The sequence below is a fragment of the Heterocephalus glaber genome, unplaced genomic scaffold (genome assembly GCF_053883595.1).
Source record: "Heterocephalus glaber isolate CG9 unplaced genomic scaffold, H.glaber_assembly_v1.0 deba00000546, whole genome shotgun sequence".
Taxonomy (NCBI): domain Eukaryota; kingdom Metazoa; phylum Chordata; class Mammalia; order Rodentia; family Bathyergidae; genus Heterocephalus; species Heterocephalus glaber.
In genome coordinates, this window is record NW_028258147.1 from 39200309 (window position 1) to 39209809 (window position 9501).

General features: G+C 40.5%; 1 protein-coding gene across 2 annotated transcripts in view; it reads right to left on the bottom strand.

The window, feature by feature from the left end:
- LOC101715174 (ubiquilin-1) overlaps positions 1-4890 on the bottom strand; it is a 50023-nt gene extending 45133 nt beyond the window's left edge. For both annotated transcript variants that reach the window (XM_004862432.4, XM_004862431.4), the window contains exon 1: positions 4442-4890. In XM_004862432.4, the coding sequence (XP_004862489.1) occupies positions 4442-4621 (180 nt within the window). In that variant the 5' untranslated portion in view covers positions 4622-4890. The remainder of the gene's footprint in view (positions 1-4441) is intronic.
- Positions 4891-9501: the final 4611 nt, after the last annotated feature.

Sequence of the window (9501 nt, forward strand, 5' to 3'; positions counted from 1 at the left end):
AGGCATTAAGATGACTACAATTGGAAAGACAATAACAACTGTTACCAAGAATGTGGTAACTGGACTCCTCATGCATTGGTGGGAATGTAAAATGGGACAGGACTTTGGAAAATAGTCCCGCAGTTCCTCAAAAAGTTAAAAACAGAGCAACCATTTGACAGCAATTTTACTCCTAGGTATATATATGTCCAAGAAAAATGAAAACCTATGTCCACACAAAAACTTAACCACTAAGGTATTACTCAACAGTCAAAAGTAAGAACAGCCCAATACACTGACCATTTCGTATTTCAGAATTCTGCACTTCAGAGGTCAACAAAATCCCAAAAGAGTTGCAATAACTTGCTCTCACGCACGACTCCATTCTTTACCTTTCTTGTTGACCCAAAGCAATTTCCAATAGTTGATGAATAACTACAGAAAATAATCCCATATACAGTGACTTTGTGCCATTACATTTTTTAAATTCAGCTTGTTTTAAAAATCCCTATTAAAGAAACCACTTTGAAACATAAACTGTTCCAACTACCCTTAATTAGAAATGGAAACATTACTCAGCTGATTCTAGTTCTCCATGAAAAATTAATTTGGGAAAATGTTTAAGATCATCTACTTCAGACAAATAGCACTTAAATACCAACTGTATTAAATGCTACAAATAGCATTTAAATAGCATTTAAATACCAACTGTACATGGCACTGTCTGAAACTAAGGCAGACTGTTTTTGCCTGTTGTTTATATACAAACAGAAACCAAAGGGGAAATATGAAAATGAATTATTAACTTACCACTTATTTCCTAAATTTCACTCAATCAGGGCATATTCATTAAGTACCATTTTAGTGTAACATATTAAGGAGTCTTTATTATATAAAAATACTTACTGAAAGATTATGATAGAAAATGGATTCTAGGTTATCTTCCTCAAAGAGTTAAAGACATCATATTACAGTGATACATACATACTCATGTTTATAACAGCATAATTTGTAATTGCTAAATCTTGGAAGCAATGATATGCTCATCAACAGATGAATGGATAAAGAAAGTGGTATTTATATACAATGGAGTACTAGTCTGCCATGAAAAGGATGAACTTGAATCATTTGTAGAAAAATAGATGACCTTGAGAAGATAATGTTAAGTGAAATAAATCAGACACACAATCTTAAATATAAATATGTAATATAAACATATTTTTCTCTTACTTGAAAAACCCAAAGCATAAAGAGTAAAATAAAAAAGATACTGTAATAGGAAATAGGGTGATAGATCTCTTACAAATGGGAAGGGGGCCAAGAGATGGAGAGGAGGGGATTAAAAAAGAATTGAGATGTGTTATATACACAAACCAACTCCCTACCAGAAATGTGTGATCATCATGTGCTGCAAACATGTACTAATAAAAATAAAAACTGAAAAAAGTAAATATTAGAAAATGGAATCTGCCTGATAGGAAACACAAGCCTTTGATATTATCTTCTGGTGATCTTTCCCTTACCCTCTTCCCCTCCCAGGTAAGAATTTTTAGGGTTACTAATTTCTCCTTTTTTTTTGGTGCTGGGAATTTAATTAGAGCCTTGAGCATTCAAAGCACATATGTGATCCACCACTGAGCTACAAACACTCCCAGCACCATTTCCAGTATCTTTTTTGTTTGCTTTATTCTGAGACAGGATGACGCTATGTAATTCAGGCTGGCCTTGAACTAAATGTAACACAGACTGGCCTCAAACTTGCAGTGAGCCTCCTGCCTTAGTCTGCCCACTGCTGGAATTACAGACATGAGCCACCACTTCTGGCATTTCCAATTTCTTACTCTACATTTTCAGTGTCATTAAATATTTTTTCAATACTCTATTTTTCTTTTTTGTGGTACCTGATATTGAATACAAGGCCTCACATAAGCTGGGCAAGTGCTATAGAGCTATTCACCCAGCTCCCTTGATGACCAATTTTAATTTATAAAAATGTTAAATATAGCAAACCCAGAAAAGAAAAATTTAAATTAAAAATGATAGGTCTTTTCTTGTGCTCCAACTAGAATTTTACAAACAGACCATCTGAAAATGTTTTCTCACATTTTCCTGCACACGCCTCCTTTAACAAAACCCCAAGTAGTTCAACTTGTCTTCAAGGTCTTGGTGCAGGATTGAACTTCTGTTTTTATACTTTCTGCTTCAAAAGAAAACTGATTAAAGCTTAAAAATTAACTGCCATCAGAAATTGTTACTTCAAAAAACTTTTGGTCACTGTGATCTCTCTTGCATGGTGGCTGGCCTCACGCTGTCTAGTCTACCTTTTTTCCTACTTTTACTTGGTCCAAACACACTCTACAGAGCCTGTTTCTTTTCTTACCTTTAACAAAACTTTGCTACCTTTTTTTTTAGAACGTTTTAGTTTTAGCTATTAAAAATTCGCTTTGGTTACAGTGAGATAAAATATAAAGCTCCACAGAATTTAGAATTTCAATTTCACCATCATAAAAACTAAAAAAAATCCTCACAGCTTCTTAACTAGGCAAATTTTTTTCTATGTATGAAATACTTTTTATTTTTAATCTTTTGCAGTAAAATGTTGAAAGCAGCCAGAATGGTGGAGGTCTAACCTGGAAATCCTTGAAAACTCAAGGTCTTCATAACTTAATATGGCTACACAGCCATAAAAAAAGCTAAAATTAAAGACTGATAATACCAAATGTTAGCAGGGATGTGGGGCATCCTCGGTGGAATTGAAAACAGTACACTCTGTCGGTAAAACTAAACAGAGAGGCTCTATCATTTAGTCCCTCCACTTCTTATTCAACCATAGAGAAAAATCTTGTGTTCCCAAAGGATTTGTAGGAGCTGGATCATAGTAACTAAATGGAAACATGTGATCCTCAACAGTTAAGTTATGGTATATACATACAGCAAAAAAAGAAGTACTACTACATACACAGATGAATCTCAAAAATACTGTGCTGAATGAATAAAAAAGCCGTTACCAAGAGATTATATAACATATGACCCTGCTATGTATGTTAAGTTCTATAACAGGCAAATTTAACCTGGTGAAAAAAATAAAAACAGAGGTTAATGGGACAGAGTTGACTGAGCTGCCATGGAAAAGGCAAAAAGAAAAAATTTCTAAGTTTCTCAACTGTAATATCCCACATCTTAAAGACTTAGGTGACTTAGGTGTAAACATTTGAGAAAACTCAATAACAGCAACAAGGCATCCCTCCCTGCATGTCAAATTTACACACACACACCCCACAAATAGTTGGGAGTCAAGTTAACAGACATGTATATTGCCGAAGTGCCTTTTAAGGTTGACACAAACTGATAGGTGCAACTTTGAAACACATCCGAAAAAATAAGATGGACTTAGAATTCAGGAAAATGTTAATTGTAGGTGATAGGCATAAAGAGGCTCCACTGTACACTTCTTTTAACTTTTTTGTTTGCGCTTTCTTTCATGTTGAAAAATACAAGTGCTAAGAAAAACTTCAGTAATGTCACAGAGAACCCGGTGGGCTAATGTAAAGTAATGTTAGGAAACAAAGAGTGATGCTTCACCTGATAAAAAACACACCACCTTTGGAACTAGATAAACCCCGGGGAAAATGAAAGGTACAGTTCAGAAACTGCTCGCAATTTCCTCCCTTAAACTGTTCACATTGTTACAGGCTGTCACACATCAAGAATTAAACTATTCCAGGACGTATTCAAAAGCAAACTTACAACAACCCATTGTTCTGCACCACTTCTTAATTAACTGCAAAATGTGTACTCCTGTAACGACTTTAAGCAGTATATTTGGTGAAATTCTCCATTAACTCCAGGTTTTTCTTTTATTCGTTTGAAATCCATAATGTCCAAGTAACGTCGCTACCACTCCTCTAAAATGAAACAAAAACCTACCCACTGCCTAGTATCTAAAAGATGACAAATATACTAAGAGACAGCAAGTCATAATGAATAAGTCATTCACTTCTTTCGTTAGCCCTAGAACTATTAATTGAGATAAGGCTTAAAACCATTTATTTCGTAAAAGGTTGGAAGGAAATGACTTCAGCCCATAAATCGCACAACTGAATGTAAACGTGCAGCTCACTCCAAAACCTACTTTAACTAGCAAACAGGTATAACAATGGGCACACCCCCCACCCTGTTTTTATTCGCGAAACCAGCCGGGCTGTCGGAGGGTCTCTTCCCTTTGTGCGGGCTCCGCGGGGAGCCGAGAAGGCCGGCGTCCGCGAGCCGAGGAGCAGGGCTCGAGCGCGGGCGCAGGCCCGTAGGCCGCACGGCCCGCCCGACCCTCCTCGGGGCTGGAAGCGAGCGCGGCGAGGTCCAACGTGGGCTGGACCCCGAGCGGCCGAGCGACCCAGCCAACCGGGGACCCGCCCCGCCGCGGCTGCAGCCTGCGCCACCCCGCCCGCCCGGGCCACGGCCTCACCTGCTGGACCGAGCTGTTCTCCGGCACGGCGAACTCCTCCTTCTCCTTCGGGGTCTTTACCGTGACTTTCATGATCTTGGGCTCCGCAGAGGCCGCGGCTGCGGGGGTGCCAGCACCTTCGGCCGCGGCGGCACCGTCCTGCGAGCCCGGAGGTCCGCCGCTCTCACCACTCTCGGCCATGGCGGCGGCGGTGACTCAGGCGAGCACAGGGAGCGGACAGAAAGGAGAGTCCGGAGACGCCGGAGCCTGCCGCTGGGCAGCACAGAATACAGGACAGGCCGCCTCAAGGCAACAGGCGAGAGCCGCGGAAGGGCGGCGAGCCGGGGTGGGCGCCAGGCGCAGGCCGTTGGGGCGCTCGTACCGCGCGGGGATCAGACGCCGCTCCCACGCAACGACATCCGCAGCCGCCACCGCCGCCGCCGGCGCTTCCTCCTCCCGCCCCTCCCCCAAGCCCTTTCGCCGGCGTCGCGCGGGGCACGCCGGGTAACGCGGCCGGCGTCGTCGTCGAGTCATCCTGGACAGACGCCGCTTCTGGCTCCCCTGGCGTTCTTTTTCCTCCTTGTTCCATTGCCTCGAGTGTAGGCGCGGCCAATGTGATGAACTAAAAGCAAACTCGGGAAGAACAATCAGTACTTTTTTTTTTTTCACTCCCTTTACCAAAAAATAAAACGCAGCTTCTGGGAACACGGTGGCGGCGCGCTGGGATGACGTCACGGCTAGCGAAATTACTAGAAAGGTACTCTGCCACTTGGCGCGGCGGTCAAGTCGTCTCCCATCCACGTCTCACAGCCGGTGGGCGGCGCTGCTGGCTTGTTGACCTGGCTGTCTTCCCCTCCCTTCTGTGTCCAGTTTATGTTGAGTATTTGCGTACCTGAAAGGCTTTCAAGGCTTTATTCTTACTATCTTGTACGCGGGAGTTGGAAGGTGAATCAGTAGAGGCGAAAGGTTCTCCTCATAGCGAAAGAAAAATGGAGTGAACGCTCTGTCCCCTCTGAGCAAGCCCACAGGATCACTGCTTAGTGGCCGAACCGGTCTGGCCAGATCACGCAGCCTACACTGATCTTGGGCTCTGCTGACAGCCCTGGGCGATCCCCCCCCCCCCCCCGCATTTCTGTGACTCTTGTCTCCCGAATTGTGGGCAGAAGCGGTGCCCGGGGAGCATCCACCCAGCAGGACAATGCAATGTAGTTGAGGCTTCCGTTTTTATATTCCTCCATCAAAGTAACTTACTGCGCCACGTCAGACTTCAGGTGGTTTCAAGGATAGTTGTTCAAAAATTATTTTGAGTGTAATATAGATATAAGTAAACGGGAAATTGTTTTCTGAACTGTACATTTGAAGTGACATCATCATTTGTTTTTTCAAGATGACTTGTAAGGAATATACAACCGCGTACGTTAGTTTGAACACAAATGTAAACCCTGACAGCCAGCCAACCCAAATATGCAAAGAAATTCAACCCCGTTGCAAGATTAAATACTGTTGCATAAACATTATTTAGCACAGCTTTGGAATCTGGGTTAAAGAAGTTCTGAAGGTATAAATTGCAATATGGACATCGTAGGATAATCACCTAAATTTCTGCCTGCAGTTCAATAACATGAAGAAAACAGGCCCTCTGCTGAAAGATAACTATTTGGTTATATCTACATGTGAAGTAATCATTTCTCAAAGTAGGAAGTGCTACCACTGGACAAGCAGTCGTTTGGAATTTATTCCATATATGTAAAGAAAATATCTTCCCAACCTCATCAGTTCGCCCTGGTTTCTTGGAATGCTGTATAGGGTGTACATGCTTTGCCTAGGCTACTTTCCCTGCCTAAAATGACTTTCCCCTTTTCCTTCAACTACTTATCTTACATTTTTTCTATATCACGTTCTTAAAGAAGACTTCACTTCCTACTAGAGACCCAGATATCTCTGCTCCAGTAAACACTGTGTATGTATCTCTAACCAAGCACTTAAGGAATTGGTTTGTAATTATGTGTCTGCATTAATTTCTAAAAAGTGATATATATGACATAATTTGTAAAGTAATTTGTTAGGAGATAGTTAACTACCCATTATTGTTTAGACATAACCCTACCCTAAAAGAGACTATTGCAGGTAAGGTACCATGATCCAGATTGGGAAGCTGCATACTTTCTGGGACAAGTAGCTAGTAAATACTGTAGGTTCTGTGGGCCAAAAGGCCTCTATCTAAAATACTCCATTCTGCCTTGTATCACAGAGCAAACAAGCAGTACCGTATCTACCTGAAGACACTTGGCTGTTTTTACTAAAAACTTACAAAATAAAAACAGGCATTGATCCTGATTTGCTCCAGTTTCACAGGGATAGTATATAGAGTGTATAGATTTCCATTTCAGGAATTTTTATCTGAATGGTTTTTGTTTATGAAATGATCCACAAAAAAATTTAAAACCATATTTCATCCACTCTATAAGCATTAATTGAGCACAAATACTGAATTGAGGATACAGACAAGATTCAGTCTTGTTGGAAGGAAGAGCAATTCACTTTCGAATTCTCCCTACTCATCCAGAGTAGCTGTTTCTCATCTCTTTTTTCCTTCTCCTTCCCCATCTTCAAATAAATCATCTAATTTTTTAAAAAATGGAAGGAGAGTTCGGTATGGGGGCGGATAGGCAAAGATTGCTGGAAAATGTTTAATAACTAACTTCAGAAATCAAGGCTTGATATGTAGCATTTGCCAATCCCTGCGGTAAATCCTTGCAAATAGCCAATTCAGGCTACAAACTTGAGGTGATATGGCTCACAAAACACCTGAAATTTTTACCAATCAGCTCTCACAAGCCTGTATGAGCCAGCTCCAACTAGATAGGTTTACATGTTGAGAAAATCAATCATTCAAATTTAAGTATATTGATAAGCAGTTATTCACATGATAGAAGACTTTTTCCTTAACAAAATCAATCAACAAGAATTTATTGAATATTTTGATTGGATTCTTTGGTTCTCTAATCCTATGTCCAAAAATTAGACTTTAATACAAGGTTATACATGCATCAGAGAAGTGGTATAAACAGTGTCCATTTACCATGTTACTCTTCTACTCAGAATCCATCCAAATCCCCACTTCCAGGAAGACCTGAAGTCTTCCACAACTAACTCCTAGTCTGTCCTTCAGCTCTTACCTACCCTTACTCTTCACAGATGGACTCTGTGTTTATCACCTCTTCTAGAAGCACTTGTATGTTATGCAGTGCTTACCTCATCTCATTTCTCTGCCCTCTCTACCTTTTACCCATGGCTATCTCCTCTTTAATGACTTCCTTGAGTACCAAGTCTGCAGAATCATTTTTTTCTCTGGCCTTTGCCATAATTATTTACACAATTCACTTGACAATTCCTCACTTTTCACATACCTTATCTTAAACTCTTTATCCTTTGACCACACAGGTCTAGTTCATACACTTATTAACTCTGACCTAGACGCAGTAACCACCTATAGCCACATGCCTGTAATCCTAGCACTCTGGAGCTGAGGCAGGAGGATCATTGTGAATTCAAGGCCAGCCTGGGCTACATGGTGAGGTCAAGACCAGCATGAACTACGTAGTGAGACCCTTTCAAAAAAAAAAAAAGCCTACGGATTCTTCTGCTTCTAAATCTCTATCTTCAAATCTGTTTTCTAATGGTGCCATATTATCCTTCTTAACTAAATTTTGCAGCTTGTATTCTTGGCCCTCTGCTCTTGTCATATCTTCTCCTGAACCAAATTAATCAATGAAACTCCTGCAAGCATGTCCTGTAGTTTCTTGCCTCAAGCCTTCAACACCTTTACTGCAAGTAGGAACTCCTCTTATTTTGGCCCATTTTACATATACTGCAAGGCTCAATTATAATGTGACTTTCTCTAACAGTTTATTTTTCTGATGACTTTTTAAAAGAACCAAATATTCTCTTAAATCCTCTATTTCCATATAGCTTTATTACGTTTCTGAAGTCATATTGCATTTTGTCTTATGTTATACTTACTTGCATGCATATTTCCTTTATTAAACAAAGTCCTAAAAAACAGGGAGTAAGTCTTAATCACCATTTTATACCACATAGTGCCCAGTTTAATTTTTGCCTTTCTCAGCAGGCTCGTTAATTCGTACAGAAGAAGTAAGTGAATTCTTGCTTGAATTATCTAAGTGACCAGATTGTTATAAAGCGATGCTACCCTTTGGGTTTCTTCTCCTGTGTGTGCCTACCTATTCTTCTATTTTTCCACCATGCAGTAGATCTTGGTGCCCTGCTTTTGGACTTCCCAGCCTCCAGAATCATGAGTTAAATAGTAATTTTTCCTTTATAAATTACCCAGTCACATATGTTGCTATAGCAACAGAAAATGGTCTAAAACAGTGCTGTACTAAGTACTACATCACATGGAGAAGCAAAAAAATAGCCGCAGCACAAGGTGAAGGGGTGTAGCCTGCCTCTCTGAAAAACACAGCTGGGATTCTTACTTAGATCTGGTCTCATTACTTTTTAAAAAATAATTAAAGTTTCATGAGAAGTTGCAAAACCAATAATATAAAGAGTCCTGGGTACCTTTCACCCACCTTCCCCTAATGCTGACATCTTAAATTATTGTTGCATCATATCTAAACCAGGAAAATGACATGTTAATTAGACTATAGGATTTTTTTCAGCTTTCACTATATTTTTAACCTGCATTCATTTGTGCACATGTATATAGGTCTTTGCAGTTTAATTCCATGTATACATTCATGTACCCACCATCACAGTCAAGATAAAGAACTAGTCTATTCTCATCATTTGCTTATTCTTCCTATATTGCAGGGTTTATCAACCTCAACATTATTGACATAACTGTATGTTGTGAGGGTCTTTCTGTTGCATTGTAGGACATTTGGCAGCATCCTTGCCTTTACTCACTGGATGCCAGTAGCATTCCCACCCCACCCTTGTCATATCGACCAGAAATGTGTCTCCAAATGTTCCCTGAGAGGCAAAATTACCCTTGATTCAGAACCACTGTTGTACAGAGAACTAGTTGGATCATGCCTACCACCAGCATCTTTCCT